This window comes from Pituophis catenifer, unplaced genomic scaffold (genome assembly GCF_029215685.1).
Source record: "Pituophis catenifer annectens isolate HBS135680 unplaced genomic scaffold, rPitCat1.0.hap2 SCAF_1, whole genome shotgun sequence".
In the NCBI taxonomy this organism is placed as follows: domain Eukaryota; kingdom Metazoa; phylum Chordata; class Lepidosauria; order Squamata; family Colubridae; genus Pituophis; species Pituophis catenifer.
In genome coordinates this window covers 10,836,317-10,862,098 of record NW_027256881.1, presented here as the reverse complement: position 1 = coordinate 10,862,098, position 25,782 = coordinate 10,836,317, and the positions used below count along the sequence as shown (strand labels likewise).

At 43.4% G+C, this 25,782-nt stretch overlaps 1 protein-coding gene across 1 annotated transcript in view; it reads left to right on the top strand.

The window, feature by feature from the left end:
* GALNT17 (polypeptide N-acetylgalactosaminyltransferase 17) overlaps positions 1-25,782 on the top strand; it is a 351,458-nt gene that overhangs the window by 248,361 nt on the left and 77,315 nt on the right. The window contains exon 6 of the mRNA XM_070945586.1: positions 18,712-18,829. Within this exon, the coding sequence (XP_070801687.1) occupies positions 18,712-18,829 (118 nt within the window). The remainder of the gene's footprint in view (positions 1-18,711; positions 18,830-25,782) is intronic.

Genomic DNA, 25,782 nt, shown 5'->3' with positions numbered 1-25,782 from the left:
ACTTGAGACAGGGCAGGGATGCTTTGCAAGTTGACACTTTCTCTTGAATAACAACAGCAAAATTTGAGATCTACTGATGACACAATTTGAACGACAGTTCATTTAGTGACCATTCAAAGTTACAATGGCACTGAAAAAAACTGGCTTATGACCACTTTTCACACTTATGACCACGGCAGCATCCCCGTGGTCATGTGATCAAAATTTGGAGGCTTGGCAACTGTCTCCTATTTATGATGGTTGCAGTGTTCTGGGGTCATGTGATCACTTTTTTGCGACTTTCTGATAAGCAAAGTCAATAGAGAAGCCAGATTCACTTAACAACTGTGTTACTAACTTAACAACTACAATGATTCACTTAACAACAGTGGCAAAAAAAAGGTTGTCAAAGGGGACAAAACTCCGTTAACAAATGTCCCACTTAGCAACAGAAATTTTGGGCTCAACTGTGGTTGTAAGTTGTGGATCACCTATATGTGTATAAACACTCACCCAACACCCTGCTGAATTTCACCCCTGACTTTACAGTGCTTTCCAGCCCTCTCTAAGTGGTTTACCGAGTCACCATATTTTCCCCAACACTTTGGGTCCTCATTTTACCCACCTCGGAAGGATGAAAGGCTGAGTCAACCTTGAGCCTGACGAGATTGGAACTGCCAAATTGCAGGCTGCCGGCATTTAGTAGAAAAAGACCATAGTACTGCACTCTAACCACTGCGCCACCATAATCATGATTGGAAAGTTCAATTCCCATGTAGCTGCAGGAAAGAAACTTGGAGTATACAAGATCTTCAGCAAGTATTGCGGGCCCAACTGGCAAAAGTTGGCCATGGCAAATTGTCATAGATCCAATGCGGTGGGCAGAGTAGCACAGTGACTGCTGAATTGGTGATGCGAATATATGAGCTCAAATCCCTATTCATCCATAAACGTCGGTAATAAAATGACACCGAGCTACATCTTAATATAGATTTGTTGAGAAGATTAATATGGGAAGATAGGCAAGGAAAGAATGATCTCTGAGAAGGGAGCATTAAATCTGAATCAAGTAGAAGAGGCAGCTCATCCCTGTGATCAGCATCCTTAGAAGGATTCTTTCAAGTGAAGAATTGAAATAGAACTGGGCATTCAAAGTTCACTTTTTATAATGCAATTTATAATGCAATTTTGCACTTGGGTGGAAAATTTTGGAAAAGCAAAGGCAGAGTTTAATTCTAGATCAAGGGTGTCAAACTCAATTTCATTGAGGGCCACATCAGGGCCGTGGTTGACCTCAGGGGGCCGGGTGGATGTGGTTGACTGGTGGCCGTGGTCAGCTTGATGCCACTCACTGGGTGTGGCCAACTCAGTGGGTGTGGCCAACTGGGTGAGTGTGGCCAGATTGACACCACTCCTGACACTGCTGGCATGTTTCCTCTTTGCATTGGGTAGACAGGGCCAAAGCGACACAGGCTGGCCCCTTACATTTTCCAGGCCCGCCCCCCAGGCCGAGGTGGCGCAGTGGTTAGAGTGCACTACTGCAGCTACTTCACCTGACTGCTAGTTCAGCAGATCAGCGGATCAAATCTCACCGGCTCAAGGTTGACTCAGCCTTCCATCCTTCCGAGGCGGGTAAAATAAGGACCCAGATTGTTGGGGGCAATATACTATTTAGTATACTCTCTTTGGTGTAAGCCGCCCAGAGTCCTCGGAGAGTGGGAGACATAGAAATATGACAAATAAATAAATAAATAAATCTAACCACATCGTGGGCCGAATCCGGCCCCCGGGCCTTTAATTTGACGCCCCTGTTCTAGATGATGTAATCGGAGGATGAGCTCAGTGGCCCCACTGAAAATCTTTTGTATAGACTCCAATCCTGGTGGCAAGGGATGATGGGATTGGTCATCCAAAGCATCTGGAGAGCAATCTTGGCTTTCGAATGGAAGATTTTATGTCATAGCTCCAAATGCCTGTTCTGAAATTAGTGCCAAAGTGCACTTTTCTCCTAATATGAGTTAGGAAAGGAAGAGACTCGCAGAGTAATTGGTCTCTGCGCCAGATACATTTTCTCTCTCCTGTTTTCCCTCCTGGCTTTTATTAAACTCATATGTCTCCAAATGTTCAAAATGTGATTAATTGCTGATTTCCAACTGGGTACAAAGCTGGAGAAGGTTACGTGTGTCCCACTTTGTCCCCCACCCCTGAGCTGCAGGCAGAGATAAGTAGCTCTGTGGGTCTCTGTGTCTGTATGTAGGGAGAAATAATACACACACACACACACACACAAATATCGCTCAGACGACAGGCGGGATATGTTCCCTGCCTTGTCAAGCAACTGAATGCTGAGATCAAGGAAGAGATAGTTTAGAAAAGAAAATATCCCCTGGTTTTCCTACATTTTATCTAGGCTAGCAATGAACTGCCAGACTGAATATTATACACGGTGAGAAGTATAAATACTATAAGTGAAAAAGAAGAGTATATGGTGGAGGAAAAAAGAAATGAGAAAGGTAGAATGCATTGGGGTTGGCCTTAAGCTGACACCCATCTTTGGATGTCAAGCTAGCTTGAAACAAGAAAACTGCTGTTGGAAGAAATGTCCATCTGGGTTCAGTTCCAAATGGGGAAAAAGACACTGGAAACATGGTGGCTGCTTGGAAAGATGGTTTTTAATGGTGGACAAGACCACATGCCTTGAAGATCTTGGGTGAAGAGAAAAAAAGGGAAGAGATGCTGAGAGTGCCTAAGTTTTATACCCTCTCTGGGCTTTTGAATTTGAGCTTGTATTCTGATTGGTTGTCAGACTCCCATGGGGCCGTGCAGGGGTAACTTTGTAGGTTGTGTTTTTGAGTCCCAAGTTTGGTTGACACTTGCTAGGTGATGATGTAATGAAAGGGACTTTGGGCAATTCCTACTGTGGCTCTGCCTGAAGGAGGTAGATCTTTGTTATGTAGAATAGACTGGCCCAGGCCTTAATGGCCCATTGACAAAGGTGGAGGGGGAGAGGCTGAGTTTCTGCCTCCCTTTTAGGGGAAATATTCTGCCCTTTTAATATCTCCTAAAATATTTCATTTTCTAGGAGAGGGGTGGGTGCTAACTTCCTACACTGCCTGATAGCATCATATAAGGACAATTACAACCAAGTTACTTAAAATCAGCTCCACTATGGTAAGCTTAGTGAAAATCCTGTGTTTTTGCCCTCTTCCTGGCAGAAAGGGGGCTCAATATTATCCTTCTCCCCCTCCTCCCTCGAATATTGGAACACTGCTATCATGTCACCCCTGGTCCTTCTCTTCATTAGACTAGCCATGCCCAGTTCTTGCAGCTGTTCTTCATATGTTGAGATCAGTGGTGAAATGTAAAATTTGTTACTACCGGTTCTGTGGGCGTGGCTTGGTGGTGGTGGGTTATATGACTGAGTGGGTATGGCCAACTTTTTTTTTTTTACTTTTAAAACCATTTTTCTACAACCTCTTCAGCCAAAGAGGTTGTAAAAAAAAATGCTTTTAAAAGCCTCTGATGATCCCAGCTGAGTTGCCTGATCAGCAGAGGTTTTCCTTTTTTTTTTTAAAGCCTCTGACAATCCCAGCTGACTTGCCTGATCGGCAGAGGCTTCCTTTCCTTTTAAAAACATTTTTTCTATAACCTCTTGAAGAGGTTGTAGAAAAAATGCTTTTAAAAACCTCTGATGATCCCAGCTGAGCCGTGCGATCATTAGAGGCTTTTTCTTTTTACTTTTAAAAGCATTTTTTCAGCCAAAGAGGTTGTAGAAAAAATGCTTTTAAAAATAAATTAAAAAAGCCTCTGATGATTGCATGGCTCAGCTGGACATGGGGGGTGGCCAGGGATTTTTGCTACTGGTTCTCCGAACCACCCGCCTCCATCGCTACCGGATCGGGCGATCCGGTCTGAACTGGGAGCATTTCACCCCTGGTTGAGATTCTAGAAAGAATGCAGAGAAGAGCAACATCTTTTTTTTTACAATGTAGTGATGAAAATTGGATGCGGTATTCTAGTATGGTCTTGGGAGAGATCCAGAAACCTGGAAGAGTTCCAGAAGACGGCCCTCTCTTGTGCATCAGATATCTGGTGGTGGGAACTTCTTCAGGAAGGTGAGTCCTCTAAGGTGGTGTTTTTCAGCCTCAACAACTTTAAAACGTTTGGATGTCAGGTCCCAGAATTCCCCAACCAGTGCTGGCTGAGGAATTCTGGGAATTGGAAATCATATCTTTTAAAGTTGCTGAGGTTGAAAAACACTACTCTTAAGGAACCAGGTAGGCTCACGGTGGCCCTTTGGATAGTCAGACCTTTAGAACTTTAACAATCAGAATAAGAGAGTTGGAAAGGACCTTAGAGATCTTCCAGTCCAACCCCCTGCTCAAGTAGGAAACTTTATACCACTTCAGACAAATGGTTATCCAACATCTTCTTAAAAACTTCCAGTGTTGGAGCATTCACAACTTCTGGAGGCAAGTTGTTCCACTGATTAATTGTTCTAACTGTCAGGAAAGTTCTTCTTACTTCTAGGTTGCTTCTCTCCTTGACTAGTTTCCATCCATTGCTTCTTGTCCTGCCTTCAGGGGCTTTGGAGAATAGGTTGACCCCTTCTTCTTTGTGGCAGCCCCTTGGGTATTGGAATACTACTATTATGTTACTCCCTAGTCCTTCTTTTCATTAAATTAGACATATTCAGTTCCTGAAACCGTTCTCTGTATGTTTTAGCCTCCAGTCCCCTAATCATCTTTGTTGTTCTTCTCTGCACTCTTTCTAGAGTCTCAACATCTTTTCTACATCGTGGTGACCAAAACTGGATGCAGTATTCCACGTGTGATCTTACCAAGGCATTATAAAGTGGTATTAACACTTCACATGATCACTAATGCCTCAGGTGATCAACCCCCCAAAACTTATTTTGTGTCTCCATGCTGGTTCCTCTTCTTCCTGAGCAATTATATCCTTACAAAAGGGTTATAGCACTATGGACATTAAGTGGAAATAAGAATAGGAAATACATTTTGATCTGAAACATGTTTTGCAATATCGTGTGTCCCTCAGCGCTGTTTATTGCACTACCAACCGTAGTAGAAAATTGGACCTCTGAGCCTGCTTTGAATTATCTAGGCCACCAATGGGCAACTTTCTGGATTTTTTTTTTCTGCTGAGAATTGCATTTCTCTGAAGCTATCCATAAGGAATGGTGGAAGGCTGGGCTTAAGCAAAAAAAAAAAAAAAAAGGTGGAGCCAAAAACACTCTTGACTCTTCTGATATCCTTTTTAACTCTGCTGATTTGTGACCTCCCTTTATTCCTTCCTTCTTTCCTCAATCTTTTTCTTCATAAAGAATGGAATGGACTAGGTTTTTTTTTTTTTGCAGACATTGGGAGATGAAGAGATGGGTTGGGCAGCATTCAAAGGCTACACCATTCTTTGCAGGGGTGGGCTTCAAAAATTTTAGCAACGGGTTCTCTGCCTGGTTTCTGGGTGGGTGTGGCCATAGTGGGCATGGCCTAGTCGGCCTCCTGCACCATGGCAGGGGAGCATTTTTGCCCTCCCTGGGCTCTGGAGGCTTTCCTTGAGCCTCTGGGAGGGCAAAAATGGCCTCCCCAGGCTCCAGAGGCCCTCTGGGGGCCCTCCTGAACTTCCAGTAGCTCATTTTTCACCCTCCCTGAACCTCCGCATGCATTTATCTGAATCCAAAAGGGGCCACATACGGACTCCTGGGAGGGGCGGGGTGAGGTGGTGTGGGCAGGGCCAGCCAGGAGTGGCATTTGGGGGTTCTCCGAACTGCACAGAATCTTAGCTACAGGTTCTCCCGAACCCCTGCGAACCCCCAACAGCCCACCCCTGATTCTTTGGCATGTACAGTGATTTGCACATGACGTCTCTGCAACTCCTCTTTTCTTAGAATTGCACTGCAGCTGCAAAGATCAGCTGCAAAACTCCAGGGGGAAAAAATAGACCTCTGTTCTATAGAGCTGTGTATAAGGGTGATGTGAGGACCCCAATACTTGTTCTCTTCAACTTATAATAGTTCATTTAGTGACCGTTCAAAGTTACAATGGCACTGGAAAAAAAAAAGACTTCTGATTGTTTTTTGTACTGTCGACTATTGCAGCCACAGTCATGTGATCAAAATTCAGACACTTAGCCACCGACTCAAATTTATGATGGTTGCAGTGTCCCAGAGTCACATGATCCCCTTTTGCAACCTTCTGGCAAGAAGAAGTCCATAGGGAAGCCAGATTCACTTAACAACCGTGTTATTAATTTAAGAACTGCAGTGATTCACTGAACAATTGTGGCAAAAAAGGTTGTAAAATGGGAACAAATTCTCTTAATAATTGTCTTGCTTAGCAACAGAAATTTGGGACTCAATTGTGGTCATAAGTGAAGGACTAGCTGTATGATCCAAAGCACTTTTTTGACATTGAATCCAAAATGCTGTATAGACCTAAGGCTGAAGAATTTTGAATATTTTTTTAGATTAGACTAGACTAGACTAGACTAGACTAGACTAGACTAGACTAGACTAGACTAGACTAGACTAGACTGCCTTTATTGTCACTTGGAATGTACACTGATCGGCATACATTAAAATGAAAATTCATTGCATACAGCTCTTAAAGGATCACCACCTCCAATATACACCACATAAACATGACTAAACAAACAAAGAAACAAACACAAAATCATGCATATACCCACATATATTATATGACACAGAGAAACAACACAGTCTAGTTTAGATGTATACATGCACATGGCGAGAAAAACAAATATTGTGATTTTACCAGATGGATGGCATAGGAAATAAAGCAAAGCAAAACAAAGGGAACAAAGCAGAATCTGGAAGTCCAGCTAGAAATACTTTGAAACCTCCTCTCAAAGGGGAGCAACAGAAACAGACCATAAAGTGGCTGTGTGGGGTCTCTAACAATGTTTTGAGCTCAAAGCGCTTATAAGTAGTATCCTGAATAATGGGAAGAGAGCTTCCTATAATCTTCTTGATTGTCCTTACCACTCTCTGTAGGGACTTTCTATCTGAGGCACTGCTGCCACCAAACCAAACAGTTTGTTAAAATGTTTTCAATTGTGCCTCTGTAAAAAGTGGCCAGGACAGAAGGGGAAAGATGCACTCTCCTCATCCAACACAGGAAATGCAGATGAACATTAACGCAAGAGTGCTTGCAATCTGGAAGCTATATATTTCTCACCCTTGATCTAAATTTTTAGCATGAAGCCAATAAGGACGTTTTTATCTTGCTTGGAAACTGGTCGATCTTCTTGCAGCTTGATCTTGGCTTGTGCCAGAACCGAACATTAGAAAAGCCATAGTCAAATGCATCCTGACCTCTGAAAGAACAATATTCAAATATGGTTTATAAACAAGCTGAGGATCTGAAGAGCTTGAAAGCTTCTTCATCTACAAAAAAATAAAAATAAAATAATTTCAGCAGTAAGCATTAGCTTGAAAGGCTTCTGTTTCATCTTTTTCTTTTTTTCTTTTTTTCTTTTTTAAGCTCTTAAGGCTTGTTAAACTCCTGCAGAATTGAGGGTGGAAGAGACACTTAATCTAACGGGCTTTTTTATGCAATCTCTCCCGTTTTTAATTAGTTTCTCAGATACCCAAACTGTTGGTGGGAGTAAGAAAAGAAAGCCCATTTGAAACACACAATTAAGCTAGGTTATCGGAGCACAACAACAAGGATTTATACATCCAGTGTGTTTTTGCAAATGCATGGGGGGGGGGAGGGAGGAGATGTGGTATTAAGCATCAAAGTCTTAATAGAATTTCTTTCCTTTCAATTCCCCACCTCCTTCCTTCTGATGGGTGAGACTTTGAATCAAGGGCAATGAAAATGATAATAAAACTTAGCTCGTCTCCCCTGCCTCACCCCACCCCCACCAAACTCTCCTCTGTTTAAAATACATCTCTGCTTTGAGTCTGGCTCAGACCATTTTGTGCAGGACAGGAAGGAATGGATGGAAACTAATCCAGGAGAGAACCAACATAGAACTAAGGAGAATTTTCCTGACAGTGAGAACAATTAATCTCAATTAAATGACTTGCTTCCAGAAGTTGGGGGTGCTCCAACACTGGAGGATTTTAAAAAGAGACTGGACAACCATTTCTCTGAAAAGGTATTGGGTTTCCTGCTTGAGCAGAGGGTTGGACTAGAAGACCTCAAAGGTCCCTTCTAACCCTATTATTCTGTTAATGAGAAATGGAGAAAGGTGCCCAATATTTTACGCTGATGGGTTTATTTGTTTTGATCTGGACTTTCTACCACTTAGAAGAATGTTTGCAGAACCTCTCTTTAGCTCAAAGTTGGTAAACCTTTAGTGCCCCAAAGCCACACCAATACAACATAGAACAATAGGGTTGGAAGAGTCCTTGGAGGTCTTCTAGTCCAACTTCCTGTTCAGGAAGGAGACCCTATACCAAATGTTGTCCAATCACTTCTTGAAAACCTCCAGTGATGTTTCACCCACAACTTCTGGAGACAAGTCCTTCCACCGATTAATTGTTCTCATGGTCAGATTAATCAGATTAATTAATGAGCCGCGGTGGTTAGAGTGCAGTACTGCAGCTACTTCAGCTGACTGCTAGTTCAGCAGATCAGCGGATCAAATCTCACCGGCTCAAGGTTGACTCAGCCTTCCATCCTTCCGAGGTGGGTAAAATGAGGACCCAGATTGTTAGGGGGCAATATGCTATTTAGTATACTCTCTTTGGTGTAAGCCGCCCAGAGTCCTTGGAGAGTGGGCGGCATAGAAATATGACTAAGAAAATAAATAGATAAAAATAAATCTCTCCTTAGTTCTAGGTTGCTTCTCTCCTTGATAACTTTTCATCTGTTACTTCTTGTCCTGCCCTCAGGCGCTTTGAAGAATAGGTTGACCAGTGGTGGGATTCAAATAATTTAACAACCGGTTCTCTGCCCTAATGACTGGCTGGGTGGGCTTGACCATGGTGGGTGTGGCCAGGGGTATAACAGGTGCACCCGGCCTCCTGCAACCCCCTTAGGAGCACAAACGGGCTGCCAGGGGCCTGCACCCCACCCCGTTTTGGGCCTAGGAGGCCTCCCTGAAGACTCCTGGGAGCAAAAACAGGCCACGGGAAGGGCAGACCACACCCCCGCACCCAGTGGTGGGATTCAGGCAATTTAACAACTGGTTCTCTGCCCTAATGATTTCTTCCAACAACCAGTGTTCCATACTGCTCAGAAAGTTAACAACCGGTTCTCCCGAAGTGGTGCGAACTGGCTGAATCCCACCACTGCCCGCACCCCATTTTGGGCCTAGAAGGCCTCCTTGCATTTATCTGGGAGCCAAAATGGGGTATGTGGGGACTCCTAGAAAGGGCCAGGAGGGGAGGGGCCAGCCAGCAATTTAACTATCGGTTTGCCCAAACCGGCCTGAACCGGATGAATCCCACCACTGGTTGACCCTCTATTGTCTGTGACAGTCGCTCAAGTAGTGGAAGACTGCTATCACAATATGATTAACTGCTAACATGATACTGCCAAGAACCATGTTAATGGTATCTCAACAAATGGGACAGTTCTTGCAGCTCATTTTTCTCCATTCAGTCTAAACAACCAAGGTGACTTCCTTTCCCCCTCTCCCTCGCTCTCTCTGTCTATGTCTGTGTCTGTCTCTCTCTCTGCTATTTAACCTGGAATCACTAATCAGTATTTATGGTGTGTGTGTGCGTGTGCGTGTGTCAGAGGTGGGTTTCAGCAGGTTCTAACCAGTTCTGGAGAACCTGTAGTGGAAATTTTGAATAGTTCGGAGAACCGGTAGTAAAAATTCTGACTGGCCCCACCCCCATCTATTCTCTGCCTCCCGAGTCCCAGCTGATCGGGAGGAAATGGGGATTTTGCAGTAACCTTCCCCTGGAGTGAATAGGGAATGGAGATTTTACAGTATCCTTCCCCTGGAATGGGGTGGGAATGGAGATTTTACAGTATCCTTCCCCTGCCACGCCCACTAAGCCATGCCACACCCATCAAGCCACACCCACAGAACCAGTAGTAAAATATTTTGAAACCCACCATTGGCATGTGTGTGTGTGTGTGTGTGTGTGTGTGTGAGAGAGAGAGAGAGAGAGAGAGAGAGAGTCAGTCAGTCAGTCAGTCAGTCAGTCAGTCTGAAAGGTATTTTTTCAAGAGGCAACTGGGCTTTCTTGTTTTTCTTTTGAAGGCATTTCACTTCTTATCCAGGAAACTACTTCAGCTCTGACTGGATGGTGGGGAATGAAAGGATTACAAACATAAATATAAATACTTCCATTCCCCACCATTCAGTCAGAGCTGAGGAAGCTTCTTGGATGAGAAGCGAAACGTCTTCAAAGCAAAACCAGAAAGTCCAGTTGCCTCTTGAAAAAAAAAAAATCACCTTTGGGACAACCATGACCTAGATGACTGAGAATTTCCATAGATAAGGACTCCATAGATAAGGAAATATGCAGTAATAATATTTACATTATAAACCATCCAGAAAGTGCTCTAAAGTGCTACATGATCAGTGGTGGGATTCAGCCGGTTTGGGCAAACTGGTTGTTAAATTGCTGGCTGGCCCTGCCCCTTCCCAGCCCACCCTGCCCCTTCCAGGAATCCCCACAGCCCTCCCCCTGAGGCCCGTTTCTGCTCCCAGGAGGCTTCAGGGCAGCTTCCTAGGCCTGTTTTTACTTCCCAGGAGGCTTTAGGGAGGTTTCCTAGGCCCAAAACGGGGCATGGGGGGTGGTGCATCCCCACTGCAGCCTGTTTGTGCTCCTAGGGGGGTGCAGGAGGCCAAGTGCTGTCTGTCACACACCCCTGGCCACGCCCACCATGACCACACCCACCTAGCCAGTCATTAGGGCAGAGAACCGGTTGTTGAATTATTTGAATCCCACCACTGTATGTGGTGCTATATAAGCCTAAATGGTATTGCTATTGCTATTCTTAGTAATTCGTGTTCTTTTAGTTTCGGTTAGACCCATTCTCGTGCTTAAAATTTTCAATAAAGCTATATTAAACCAAAAGCAAGTATCTTTCCCCTTTTATCTTACTTTTTCCTCGTAATCACAAATAATGGAGCTGTTCAAGAACCAGGCGTTTTCAACACTATTATCTTTCTGAGATGAATTGCTCCAGCTAAATGGTTGTTAGGCATTACAACTTATAAACAGTGAAATAGAATTCTTAAATAGCACACGGCAGAGTTTGGGAAATGAGTCAAGGATTTTATCTTTCTCTCTGAAGCTAAGCTCCAGATTTGTACCCATGAACGTATTTATCAAATATATTAGCTGCACCGAATGAAACTTCTGATCTCAAAGGGGAAAGCAAATGAAAACATGGATGGGGGTATTGAAAAAGAAGCCCTTTGTACAGCTGGTCCTCGAGTTACGACCGCTCGCTTAGTGACTGTTTGATGCTATGACAAACCTCTCTGTAACTATTAACTATTGAAAACACCAAGATAGAGATCATTCTTACTAAGTCAACCAGATAGGAAACCCTACCAGATAAGCTAATTCTACATTATTGTAAAGCTACATTAAGGAAATTTTGCAAGTTTGAAAGAAAAATTTTCCTACAGTCTCCTATACAATTTGAGAAACTAGGGAGGGTGTCTTCCAGGGGTGAAATGCTCCCGGTTCGGACCGGATCGCCCGATCCGGTAGCGATGGAGGCGGGTGGTTTGGAGAACCAGTAGCAAAAATCCCTGCCTCTCCCTATGCCCAGCTGAGCCGCACAATCATCAGAGGCTTTTTTTCTTTTAAATGGCTCTGACGATCCCAGCTGAGTTGCCTGATTGTCAGAGGGTTTTTAAAAAACCCTCAGAGCCTTTTGAAAGCATTTTTTTACAACCTCTTCGCCGAAGAGGTTGTAGAAAAAATGGTTTTAAAAGTAAAAAAAAAAAAATTGGCCATGCCCACCCAGTCACATTACCCCACCACCACCAAGCCACACCCACAGAACCAGTAGTAACAAATTTTAGATTTCACCACTGGTGTCTCCTGCCCATTATCCAGCTCTGGGCTCTGCTGTCTCTTATCTGACAACCCTAAGGCAGAATAACAAAATAACAGAGTTAAAAGAGATCTTGGAGGTCTTCTAGTCTGACCACCTGCTCAGACAGGAAACCCTATGCCATTTCACACAAACAGTTGTCCAATCTCTTCTGAAAAACCTCCAGTGTTGGATCACTCACAGTTTCTGGAGGCAAGTCATTCCACTGATTTATTGTTCACATTGTCAGGAAATTTCTCCTTAGTTCTAGGTTGTTCTAGGTCTCCTTAGTTCTAAACAGCATCTATTTGCCCTGTCTGCCAAGTTCTTTCTCACATACCATTATAATAACCGTATTCATTGTAAATTCTGGATGAGCTGGTTCGTCCTTAAAATCTGAAAATCTGAAAGAACCTACCTGAATTAACACGGTTACTGGTTTTCAAAGAGAGATTCATCAGTATATATACCTAAGTAATTTATCAGCAGTTTGTGCTTCAGTGAAAAGAATTGGGAATGGGAATTCAACTCTTGAAGAGACAACTCTTCCTTTCACTTTCAGCTGAGTTCTTGCTGATATTGAGGAGAGCTGCTGATGTCAGGAAAGGTAGCCTACTCTTATGCAATGAGCAACACAAGACACTGAGATTAGCAACTTGATTCATTTCAAAATCTGAAACAAACCTGCATCATAGCAATCGACATCCCTCCTGTCCATAGTTCAACTGGCTGAATTGAGCCTAAAGAATTCATCTTCAGATGAAGAATTCATCTTCAGATGAATTCACAATCAATCAATCAATGAATCAGAATAGATCGGGAAGGGACCTTGGAGGTCTTCTAGTCTCCAAGCAGGAGAACCTATACCCGTGATGGCGAATCTATGGCATGCATGCCACAGCTGGCACGCGAGCCGTCGCCCAGCTCAGCTCCACCATGCATGCGTGCGTATGCCTCCCGCAGGCCGGCTGATTTTCGGGATGTGCAGGGGGTGGGGCACATGTGGGAGACGCACGTGCAAGCACAGGGGGAGTCACACGTGCATGGTGGGGGGAGGGGAGAGTGCCGGGAGGGCGACACCCCCTTCAGCTTGTTTTTGGGCCCAGGAGGCTGCAGGGAGGACTGCTAGGCCCAAACGGGGTGCAGGAGGTGCAGCGTTCCACCCATGGACCGTTTTTGGGCCAAGCAGGCTGCAGGGAGACCTGCTAAACCCAAAATGGGGGTCGGGGGTCGTACATAGATACATGGGGGGGAGAGGAATCATGGCGGAGCATGTGCGCATGCGCGGGGGCAGGGGAAATGTGGGGGGGTCTTGCGTGCATCCGTAGGGGGAAGCATTACAATATGGGTGCCAGCACGTGCGTGCACTGGCACACGCATGCACACTTTCGGCACACAATGAGAAAAAGGTTAGCCATCACTATATACCTATACCATTTCAGACAGTCTCTTCTTAAAAACCTCCAGGGATGAAGCACCCACAACTTCTGAAGGCAAGCTGTTCCACTGGTTAATGCTTCTCACTGTTAGGAAGTTTCTCCTTAATTCCAGACTGATTCTCTCCTTGATTAGTTTCCATCCATTATTTCTTGTCTTGGCTTCTGGTGCTTTGGAAAATAAGTTGACCCCTTCCTCTTTGTGACAGCCCCTCAAATACTGGGATCCTGCTATCATGTCACCCCAGTCCTTCTTTTCTCTAGACTAGCCATACCCAATTCCTGCAACCGTTCTTCATATGTTTTGGTCTCCAGTCCCTTAATCATCTTAGTTGCTCTTCTCTCCACTTTTTCCAAAATATCAACCTCACAACAAATGGAGACTCTGGATGATGGGTCTTCCAGCAAAGAACTGTGAATTTATTCTTAAAAGAACTTATTCTTTTATCCTTTGCCTGTAGCGAGTAGTATACATTCTTTTCCCTGTCATCTTAGCCTTTCTTTGACCTATTCAGTTGCTGGGACAAATGTGATTTGCCGCAGGGCAACTGACCGGAACATGCTTGTAAACGAGTTGCAATCCTTAAATCTCTATCTGATCTGATCTTGATGAATTGCTTCCCAGTCCTAGGCATCGGTGTATAATGTTATCATACTGCCAGTCGCAAACTCTGTTTTTCCATTCCCAGCGCAGGCAGTCTTTGACTTACAATAATTTCTTTAGCAACTATTTGCGAGTCAATGGTACTGAGAAAAGTGACTTAAAACCGGTACTCACAATAGAACAGTTGCAGCATCCTCATGGTCACATGATCAAAATTTGGATGCTTGGCAACTGGCATGTATTTAAGATAACTTTTATTGTCATTTTTTTAATTGTGAGCACACTGGCCCACATTAAAAATGAAATTCTGCTGCCTGCTCTCAAAAGAAAGTATATATCTACCCATATACTTACATAACACAGTTATATACATGCCATACACACATATCCTGTTTCCCTGAAAATAAGACCTATCCTGAAAATAAGCCCTAGCATATTTTACGTGTGTGCCTAATATAAGCCCTGCTCCAAAAATAAGCCCTATTTAAGAGCCTGAGCAGCCCACCGCCTGTCCATTCTGGTTGCTTGTGATGCTGCAGCCACAAGGTGAGGTGGGGTGGAGCTGCCTCATGCGCCCCGCACTGGCTTACCTCAGGGTCCCTGCAGTCAGGCCCTCCATGCCCCAACTGTTGTGGTCCGCCAGCAGCCTGCGGAGCTGGCAGCGGAGTCGGACAGTGACGAGGCTGGGGAGGAACATGGGCCAGTCCTGGAGTCTGGGGAAGGCCCAGATGAGGGCTCTGCATCGGAGGCAGAGATGGGGCCAGGGCCATCTGGGAGTGATGCGCAGACTCCAGAGCCCCCAAAGTCAGACAGCAGAGAGGCAGAGGAACAGGAGGAGCCTGTTCCTACTGCACGCATGTGCAGAGCTGCCAGAAGGCAAGAGCAGCTAAAGCGAAAGGGACGATTTGGGAGTAAGGCCAGGAGATTATTGCCCCTCCCATAAGGCTTAAAAGAGAAACAAAGGCACTTTGGCAGGAAAGCAACGTTGCTAATTCTGTTGCCAGTTGGCATCTCTTGTTTGTTTCTGAACTTCGTGGGGCTTTGCCTAGTAAGGCTTTGGAAGGGTGTCAAAGAAGATAAAGGCTGGTGATTATCCCGAAGGACTTCTTCTGAATGACTTTTTTTGCAAGTAATTGGGACTCAGCTGGGAATGAACGTAATTCTCAGCTGTTACAATAAAATAGGTTAATTTGGGACTAATTGTGCCTTGTAATGACTCAGTAAGTCTAGGTCACAACACCGACAACTGCCTCATGGTGGCAGCACCAGCACCCATGTGCATCAGAAGCCCACATGACCACTGGCCCACTTCTTCTGCGATGCAACTAAAGGGGGACGCCTATTGAAAGAAGCCTTGTTTTCCAACAATAACTCCATCAAAGGCACATTGACCTGCTACCGAGTTACCAAGCATTGAGGAACCAAGAATATCCTGCAGGATGAGCAGAGACTGATTTCTATCAGGGAGTAGAGATCGATGGCACACACCCACCCACCCAATTTGGGCATATAGACTTGTCCTGTGGAGGCATACCCAGCCTGGGCCAAATGCCGAGGAGCCTGGCAGAGCAGTGTTGTGGTCCATCAGCAGCCTGCAGACCTGGCAATGGAGTCAGACAATGAGGAGGCTGGGGAGGACAATGGGCCAGTCCTGGAGTCTGGGGAAGGTTCAGATGAGGGCTCTGCATCAGAGGCAGAGATGGGGCCAGGGCCATCTGGGAGTGATGCGCAGACTCCGGAGCCTCCAGAGGCGGACAGCAGAGAGGCAGAGGAACAGGAGGAGCCTGTTCCTAGTGCATGCATGTGCAGAGCTGCCGGAAGGCAAGAGCAGCTAAAGCAAAAGGGACAACTCGGGAGTAAGGCCAGGAGATGATTGACCCCTCCCATAAGGCTTAAAAGAGCAGCAACGAGCCGTTGAGTTCTTTGTAGAAAATCAATGTTGATTCCTGTGCTTCTTGTCAGCGTTTCTTGAACTTTGTGGGGGTTTTGCCAAGAAAAGCCTTTGGCAGGTTGCCAAAGACATCAAAGGTTGGTGATATGGCTGACAGACTGGTTATTAAGAATTTTGTTTTGGACTAAGCTGAGAATGAATTAATTCTCAGCTGTTTTAATAAAATAAGTTTGTTGAGGACTGAATTGTGTTTGGTAATCACTACTTGGGCCTCGGTCACAACAAACAGCTACAAGCCATAATAGACATGGGTAATGAGGAACGAGCCGGGTCGGTTACAAGATCATGGGCAAAACAACAAATGAAGTTGTTTGATATATCAAATGTGCCTGTGAGGTAGAGGAGTGGTGGTTTGTGGGAAGGGGCCAGAGAGAATGCCGTTAAAGCAATATCTGACAGCTCAGCATCATTCCCTGAGGATGGGCAGCCCAAGCGGTGCATGATAGGGGAGGAAGCACAGGAGCTAAGCCTCCATCGATTACATGTCTGAAGTAAAAACGACAGAGCTAATTATAGGTGGGAAGTGGGAGGATGGGTCTATCATGCGTGCAATGGCCAAATTGATCAATGATGCATAAAGGCGAATATCTCTTCAATGTTAGTTTTTGCACTGATGATGTTAGCAACGGCTGACGAAAGCTAAATGGATAATATATATTTTTTCCAATGACGCTGTAACTTTAAATGGTTCTAAGTCAAGGACCATCCGTATGTGCGACTCTGTGCTCCTGAAGAAAACGCAGGGTAGAAATCAAACAAATCATTTGATTCAGTCCACATCCTCTTGATACCGTTAAAAGATGCACCTGTGAGTGTGCAGAAGGGCATACTGGCTCAGCGGTTCCATTCAATGCATCAAATTAATTGGGTGTCCAGTTCAAAAGGATGACTCGAGTGAATCAGAGCTTCATCCAGACCTAGTAAATTGTTAGCGTGTTGGTGTCTAAGTTAATCTTTGAACAACAAAAGAGACCGTTGACAAAAATTGGGGCTCATGAGCGTTAGCTTTCTGGAAGCTTGATATCCACCGAGCATGAAAAGAAATATCTTCAGGATAACAGTAGTAGAACAAAAGAATCAATTACTCACAGTAGATTAAAAGAATGAGGTGGGGGAAAGAGCTGGGAAGGTAAATTTGGAATTTGTAGGCATATCACAGCTAATTACAAAATAGCTGATATGATGGAGCCTGTCAGTTACAAAGCACAGTAGTTATTTGAAAGCCAACTGGTCAACTCGTTGTCATCTCAAGACCTTCAGGAACAAACTGTCCAGTGGTGGGTTCTTCCCGGTTCGGCCCAGTTCAGCCAAGCCGGTAGCGGTGACGACATGAAGTCACTGAACCAGTTCTCTTTGTTTGGGAGTTGGGCCCTCCCACCCCTACCCCCGCATTATTCTTACCTTTTATTTGGCCCCACCCCCAATTTTTCGCTGCCTCCCGAGTCCCAGCTGATCAGCTAGAAGGAAAAAAACTGTTTAAACTCTTGCCACGGGGCTTCAAAGGGCCGCCCTACAGCTGATCAGTGTTAAAAGGCAGTGTGGTGGTAGACCAGTACGTTCGAAAAACAAATGGGTAGACCGGTGCCTCCAAAAACAAATGAGTAGACTGGTGCCTCCAAAAACAAATGAGTAGACTGGTGCCTCCAAAAACAAATGAGTAGACCAGAACGCTCCAAGAACAAATGGGTAGACTGGTACAGCTCTGCAAGCAGTTAAAAGCCTGGTAGACCAGTACCTCTGCTAAATCCTAAAGAATTGTCACATGACCATCAAACGATGCCCACAAAATAATGCCCACAGAACCAGTAGTAAAAAATTTTAGAACCCACCCCTGAAACTGTCCCATCCAGATTTAATTTTGTCTTTTCCTGGGTTGGATACTCTTCAAAACAGGATTGAGCTCTAAGAAATCTTCAGAGCGTTCTCGTGGCATCTCCATCAACCCCAGAGGCATCCTCGCAAATAGAGATACTGTTAAAAGCTGGTGCATTGTCCATTCCTTTTTTTTTTAATTAGAAGAATGTAATTAGATTAATTAAAAGAACCTTAAGTAGATTTTTTCCCAAATTAGCAGGGAGCATCTTATGCACCAAAGGAGGAGGTCTGCAGGCACATGGATGCTCACAACCATTAGATTACCTATTGCTGATTTAAACTTCTATCACAACAGGTGTTCTATTGTGATGGCACAGTGGTTAAAATGCAGTATTGCAGGCTAATTCTGCCAACTGCCAGCAGTTTTTTTCCTGACTGGCTCAAGGTTGACTCAGCCTTCCTTCCTTTTGAGGTCGGTAAAATGAGGACCCAGATAGTTGGGGGCAATGTGTTGACTCTGTAAACTGCTTAGAGAAGGCTGTAAAGCACTGTGAAGCAATATATAAGTCTAAGGTCTATTGCTAGAACAATTAGACCTCTATCTCTTGGGAAAGATAACAATAGCAATAACACTTAGACTTATATACTGCTTTACAGTGCTTTATAGCCCTCTCTAAGCAGTTTACACAGTCAGCATATTGCCTCCAGAAATTTGGCTCCTCATTTTAGCCACCTTGGAAGGCTGGAAGGCTGAGTCAACCTTGAACCTGGTGAGATTCGAATTGCCAAATTGCAGGCAGCCAGCAGGCAGCAGAAGTAGCCTGCAATACTGCACTCTAACCACTGCGCCACTGTGGCTCAAGATATAATCAAACCACAATAACAAAGCACTTCCTTACTTCTCTTCTATTTATTCCTCAGGACGCCAGCTATGATTGGATGTTCTTTTGTGGTGAACCGGAAGTTCTTTGGGGAAATCGGTCTTCTTGATCCAGGGATGGACGTTTATGGTGGAGAGAACATTGAGCTTGGAATTAAGGTTGGTGAGATGATTACAACAAAGTGATTCTTCTTCCTGAGGTAGCTTAGTAAGAGCTTGTAAATTGAAATCTGATTCTAGTTACTAAGTCTGCATTACTATTAATCTTCTCATCGTTCCTATCACCCATCTCCTCTCATTTAAAACTGTATGACTATAACCTTGTTGCTGGTATCCTTACGATTTATATTGACTGTTTCCTAATATGATTTGATTGCTTATTTGTTCCTTATGACTATCATTAAGTATTGTACCTTATGCTTCTTGACGAATGTATCTTTTCTTTTTATGTACACCAAGAGCGTAGGCACCAAGACAAATCTCTTGTGTGTCCAATCACACTCGGCCAATAAAGAATTCTATTCTAGTCTATTCTTCCTCCTGGATCATCCTTTTCGTAAATAAGTGGCTTCTTTCCTTAAACAAATATTAAGTCTTGCCTCCTAGTGTTTCAATGTTTAATATAGCTTTCAAATAAAAGGATGGTGTTTTTTCCCCAAATTGATTCTCAAGAGTCACATAAGCTTCAGTCCTAAACCTCCCAATGAAATTGATAGTGTTTCTGCATAAATACACATTGTTGATATATACATGTGAACATCTCTAGAGAAATATTAGCTGGTATCAAGTTCTGTCTGAGATCAAATCAGTATCGTTCTCTAAATCGTAGGAATTAATTAGCTATCACTCCGAAGAAGTAAAAGATAATAAATGTTCACTGTTTTCTTCGCTCTGAATCTAAGGTTCACTTTAGTCTTCTAGAAGATTTCTGTGTTCTGCTAATCAGAAAAGCCCAATTAGATTTCTTTGAGCACTCAGGGGTATGATTAGAAAGTACACTCTCCCTTCCATCCCACGTATTGGTGAGCAACTGGTGAGACCTTTTGCACACCTCAAGGAGAAATAAACAGATTAGAAATTTGTTTCATTTAAAATGTTTTTATTTCATCTGTCGTGCATCATCCCTGAAGACCGTACTATGCAGCAACACACTGTGATATTGTGGCACTATGCAGACAATCCCTTGTAAGCAGTATATGGGAGTAACTCATTTTTTGGGGGGTGGGAGATGGGAGTTGTTCAAGTTATTTATGGTTCAAGTCATTGAACCGTAAGTTAAACAAATGAGCTCGGTCTGCATTCGCAGTCGCAAACAAATTAACTAAGGTTAGCAGTATAAGATGAATCTATTGTTTGATTGCTCCTGTGAGATCCTTACTTGACCTTCTACCAACACAGCCAAGCTAATGTTATTGCCCAGATCCTGTTGCAATCATGGTTTTCATTTCGTTACTCATCCTTGTTTCTTCCTCTTTCTTCTGTCCAATCTGTTGCTAGGGACTGATGTACTTTGATTGACATACTACTAGAGTGACTAGATGGAGTAGGCAGCCATAGAAACTAATAAATATATACAAGAACATACTTTAATATAAACATGTATTACAGTGGTGGGTTCCTCCCAGTTCGGCCCAGTTCGGCCGAGCCAGTAGCGGTGACAATATGATGTCACTGACTCGGTTCTCTTTGTTCAGGAGCTGGGCTCTCCCACCCACCCACCCACCGCATTATTCTTATTCTACTCTTTTATTTGGCCCCGCCCCCAATCTATTTGCTGCCTCCTGAGTCCCAGCTGGCTAGAAGGGAAAAAACTGTTTAAACTCTTGCCCCGGAGCTTCAAAGGGCCGCCCTACAGCTGATCAGTGTTAAAAGGCAGTGTGGTGGTAGACCAGTGCACTCGAAAAACAAATGGGTAGACCGGTGCCTCCAAAAACAAATGAGTAGACCGGTGCCTCCAAAAACAAATGAGTAGACTGGTGCCTTCAAAAACAAATGGGTAGACTGGTGCCTCCAAAAACAAATGAGTAGACTGGTGCCTCCAAAAACAAATGAGTAGACCAGAACGCTCCAAGAACAAATGGGTAGACTGGTACAGCTCTGCAAGCAGTTAAAAGCCTGGTAGATGAGTACCTCTGCTAAATCCTAAAGAATTGTCACATGACCATCAAACCACGCCCACAAAATAAGCCACGCCCACAGAACCGGTAGTAAAAAAATTTAGAACCCACCCCTGGTGTATTACTATCAGAATCAGGGATGGTATTTACTTACCTTCGCTACCGGTTTGCAAATGTGAGCGCGCATGTGCGCTCGCTCATTTCGCTCGCGTACACCACCTCCGCATATGCGCAGAACCTTCTGCACATGCCCAGAGCATCAAAAATGGGATGTGATGACATCTGGGTGGGTAGGTGCTGCAGCTGCTGCTACCAGCTGGCCCGAACTGAATAGAACTGGCTGAATCCCACCACTGATCAGAATGATATAGATTTGATGACTGTAAGAATATGATTAGATTATTTTTTTTAATCAAGTTTTATTGGTTTTTTTCTCCCCTAACAGCCCCCCACATATTTTATGAAACAGAGTATTGACCATATCGTATCGTATCGTATCATATCATATACAACTTGTCATATCCAAATATATTTTACTTAGTTACAATTTCTGCCAAAGTGTTCTTTTTCCATATTTTTTTAATCAAATCTTAATATTCTATTCTTATTTCTATAAACAGCATCTTCTTTCACCCTCAAATTCTATTTTCTCCGTTTTTAATCATATATATTCTCTTTTAATTTTTAATAATTCATTTTTTATCCTAATATATTTAAACATGTTCGGGGATGCCTTTCTTCCAGTTCATCTTTTTTGTTTTACAGCAATCTTTCTTCTCTTTCTCTTCCTCTCCCTCCCTTCTTTTATCCCTCCTACCTACTTCTTCCCTCCTCTCCTACTCCTTCTCTACTTCCACTTCCTTTCTCCCCCTCATCCTTTCTCCCCCATCTAACCTTCTCTCCTACTCTTATTTCCCTTTCCTTTCTTCCTCTTCCCTTTCTTCTATTCCTCTCTCTCATTCTCCCTTCCTTCAAGATTAGATTAGTTTTGTATGTCTAAATAATATTGTGATTGGTATTAGAATTGTGTATTGAAACATTGAATAATGAAATAATGAATTATGTATCTTAAAACAAATAGATGCAAAGTCTTTCTTTCCTTCCTTCCTTCCTTCTTTCCTTCTTCCTTCCTTCCTTCCTTCCTTCCTTCCTTCCTTCCTTCCTTCTTCCTTCCTTCCTTCCTTCCTTCCTTCCTCCTTTCCTTTCCTTTCCTTTCCTTTTCTTTCCTCCTCCTCCTCCTTCTTCTCTCTCTCTCTCCCTCCCTCCCCCCCCTCTCTCTCCATAATGTTGTAATGAAGAACATAAGGAGCCTTATTAATGTTCGACCTGTTCACTGTTTGATATGTTCACTGAAGAGAAAGAGTAGGGAAGCACATTACACATTATAATCACTTAACTTCAATGATGTTACCTAATTTGGCAATGAAACTTCTACAAGAAAATAACCAAGCTTGGAAAGCACCAAGTATCCCACAGTTCCATCCGAGCTACTAATATTCTCTTCTATTGCAACATTACAATCATCATCAGCTTAAGTAAGCAACTATCACACAGAAGAATGGGAGGGGGGGAGTTCTTAATACAGAGAATACGATTTTGAAGCTAATGGGCTTGAAGGCCAGATAGCTGCCTTAGGAGACTTTTCTTGATAGTAAGAGCTGTTCAATAATAGAAACAGCTTCCTTGACAGCCATCTATAGCCTCCTGTGCGATTTGATATCATTAGATGACACTATTACAACCACACTATTACAACCAGTGCCCATGAATGCGATCTGTGGCTAATTACACCCCATTTGCACCCTAGGAAATAAACTCCCCAATCATGCTATCAATGCAGCAGCATTCATCTTCAGTGGCATGAGTTTTACTGATTTTTTTTTTCCCACCCGTAAAATAAGCCAAATGAATGCCACCCACTTCCCCACACCAGCCTCTGCTGCTTTCAAACTTACTCCCACCCGGCAGGCTGAAAATGAGTTCAGGCCTTGCAAGCAACAGTGGTTATCTCTCTTTAGCAGCAATTAAAATGTCAAGCTAATCTTCTAGGTCATAAATCGAGTTTAAGTTCTGTAGATTTAAGTTTTGTTACCAAGCAGGCTGTGAACAGGGCCAGGCAACGAGAGACCGTACAGGTAGTCCTTGTTCAGCTACCATAGTCGGGACTGGTAACTTGGTCGTTAAGTGAAGCAGTCAATAAGTGAAACTGCGACTGTGTTTAGGATCTGTTTCCCTATGACTATCATTAAGTGTTGTACCTTATGATTCTTTTTTTAAAAAAAGGTTTTTTATTAATCATTCAAAATTAAAAACACCGGACATAGATATGACATCACTGGTTCTAAATATGTTATGTATAAATAACGTATAAGGTTAAAGAATTATATTATAATATTAACTTTAACATAATTTGTATTAGTTTAATGTGTTGTACCTTATGATTCTTGACGAACATATCTTTTCTTTTATATACACTGAGAGCGTATGCACCAAGACAAATTCCTTGTGTGTCCAATCACACTTGGCCAATAAAGAATTCTATTCTGTTCTGTTCTGTTCTGTTCTGTTCTATTCTATTCTATTCTATTCTATTCTATTCTATTCTATTCTATTCTATTCTATTCTATTCTATCTTATTGATAGAAGAGAATATTTATAGTTCAGGGTTGAGCTGTGGAATCTCTCTGAGCTTGATTCTTTTCTTGCAGATTTCATTACCATGGTGCATTGATGATGTTACCTAGTTTGGTAACATCTGCAAGAAAACCACCAAGCACTTAGAGAGCACTTAGAATCTTATTTCAGCTTTCCTTTGCTTTACAGATCTGCAAAGGTTGTAAATGCAAGGATTGGTGGCGAAGTTACTTTTTCATCACCATCATAACTGTGAATGGTTGCTAAATGAGGCAGTTGTTAAGCAAGGACCAGTGTTTGGAAGCAACCTGACAATAACAAAGGTTTCACAAGAGGAATTGTCAGAAGCCATTCTCCAGGCTTATTTGAGAACTCAATTAGAATTTCCCCTTGGCTTTCTGCCTCTTTAAGGTGCTGTTATCTAGCCAGGTTGGGTGGAGAAAGCTTCTGGAGACCCTTCCATATCTTGGTGGGATCTGATATACTGTATTTTTCGGAGTATAAGACACACTTTTCCCCCCCCCCTAAAAGCGGCTGAAAATTTGGGTGCATCTTATACGCCGAATGTAGCCCTGCCCACCCTTCGGCCCCCACCCTTCGGCCTCCGCACATCCTCTTCCTGGCTGCAGAGATTGTCACAGACAATGGCCTGCATTTTTGGGCTCCACGCCTCGTGTTTGCAGCCTCTAAACGTTCTGTTTGAGAGCTGTTCAAGGCTGTGGGGATTGCCAAAGCACATCACCATCGATTGCCATCTCTGCGCATCGCGTTTTCGGGCTCTGCGCATCGCGTTTTCGGCTTCTGCATGCCCCGTTTTGAACAGCTCTCAAACAAAATGTTTGGAGGCTGAAAACGCAAGGCACAGAGCCCAAAATGGCAACTCGGAACAGCTGCTGCCTTGTCTTAACTACTTCTGCACTTCGCCTGCTTGACTCACTGGAGCTCCCTCTGACGATCAGCTGTGCTTTTGAAGCTGCTTATCAGCCCCAACGTGGTGCGTGTGAGCGAAGCGATCGTGCGCGCACGTGCACTCACAACCAGGAACTAATGTGCTGAAGCTGACCAGGCTAAGGACACTAGCCAGATGAATGCCTGGTAGGCAGAGGCAGATTTTTCCCCCCCTATTTTCCTCCCCAAAAACTAAGGTGCATCTTATACTCTTATACGCTGAAAAATACGGTACTTGGTTCCAGGCTCCTCTTTTTCACTGATGAGCATGTCACCACTGGGAGTCTTCCTTCAATTTCCTTCAACTCCTTTTCTGCTCCTTCTGTTCTTCTTCAGCTTCTGTTGAGGATTCAGGAGAAAAAGCCACAAGGAGAAGAAATTGAGAGATGAGATTGGTTGGTTTTAGTGTGCTGTGGGCACACGGTGGTTGTGATTTTCTTTGAATTTGATTTAATGCGATTTATATACTTGGTCATTCTTGTTTGTAAAGCTTAGGATATGATGTGAAGCAAGACAAATCCATTTTTAATAAATCAGGGTCAAGCTAACCATGACTTAGCACAGTGTGTAAATTTCATCAGGTATTAAAGACAGAGAGCAATCAATGTTAACAAGATAAACGGAGAACTCAGACTTGGTGGATAGCAAAGGAGCTGCACTGCAAGAGATCTTAGGATGGAGATATTTCAGCTTGACTTGGTCTCTTTTCCAAAGCAGAAAATGTCATGGTGTGGCAATAATTTCAGTCCTCTTCCATCAGCCTCTGAAAGACTCCAAATGTTAGAAATGGTTTAACTAACAAAGAGCAAGGAAAGAAAAAAAAAAGAATTTCCCAAATGGTACTTCCTATTTTTAACTCCCAATTTATCATTAAACTGATGACAATGCATAGGTCGCTGCTTCAAGAATAGGCAAAGTGAAATTTAAGGGAGGCCAAATCAAGGTATTTGCAAGCCATGTTGATTTTAGATTTGCATTCATTCATAAACATGCCTAGTTCTGGTTCTGCAATGTTTTGTGTTTTAAAAAAAACAACAATCGCATAATGTATATATTTTCTGTGAAGTCCTTGGCATTCTCTGAGCTTGGTTGTTTGCTTGCAGACGTTTTGCCAGCCAACCAGGGCCGGATTTTCCTATAGGCTAACTAGGCTTCAGCCTAGGGCCTCAAGATCAAGAGGGGCCTACATTCAAATTGTTAGCAAAATTAAAATTACACTTTCACTATAGGTGAAAGGGCCTCATAAGTGGAATAGCCTAGGGCCTCTTTTCATCTAAATCCGGCCCTGCAGCCAACTAGGTAACACCATCAATGCTAATGAATGTGGGGTTTGCCCCCTACAGTTTCCCTGTTGAAACTATGGTTAACTCCATCCATATTAATATATCTTTATGTATTTCTAAAGATATGGAA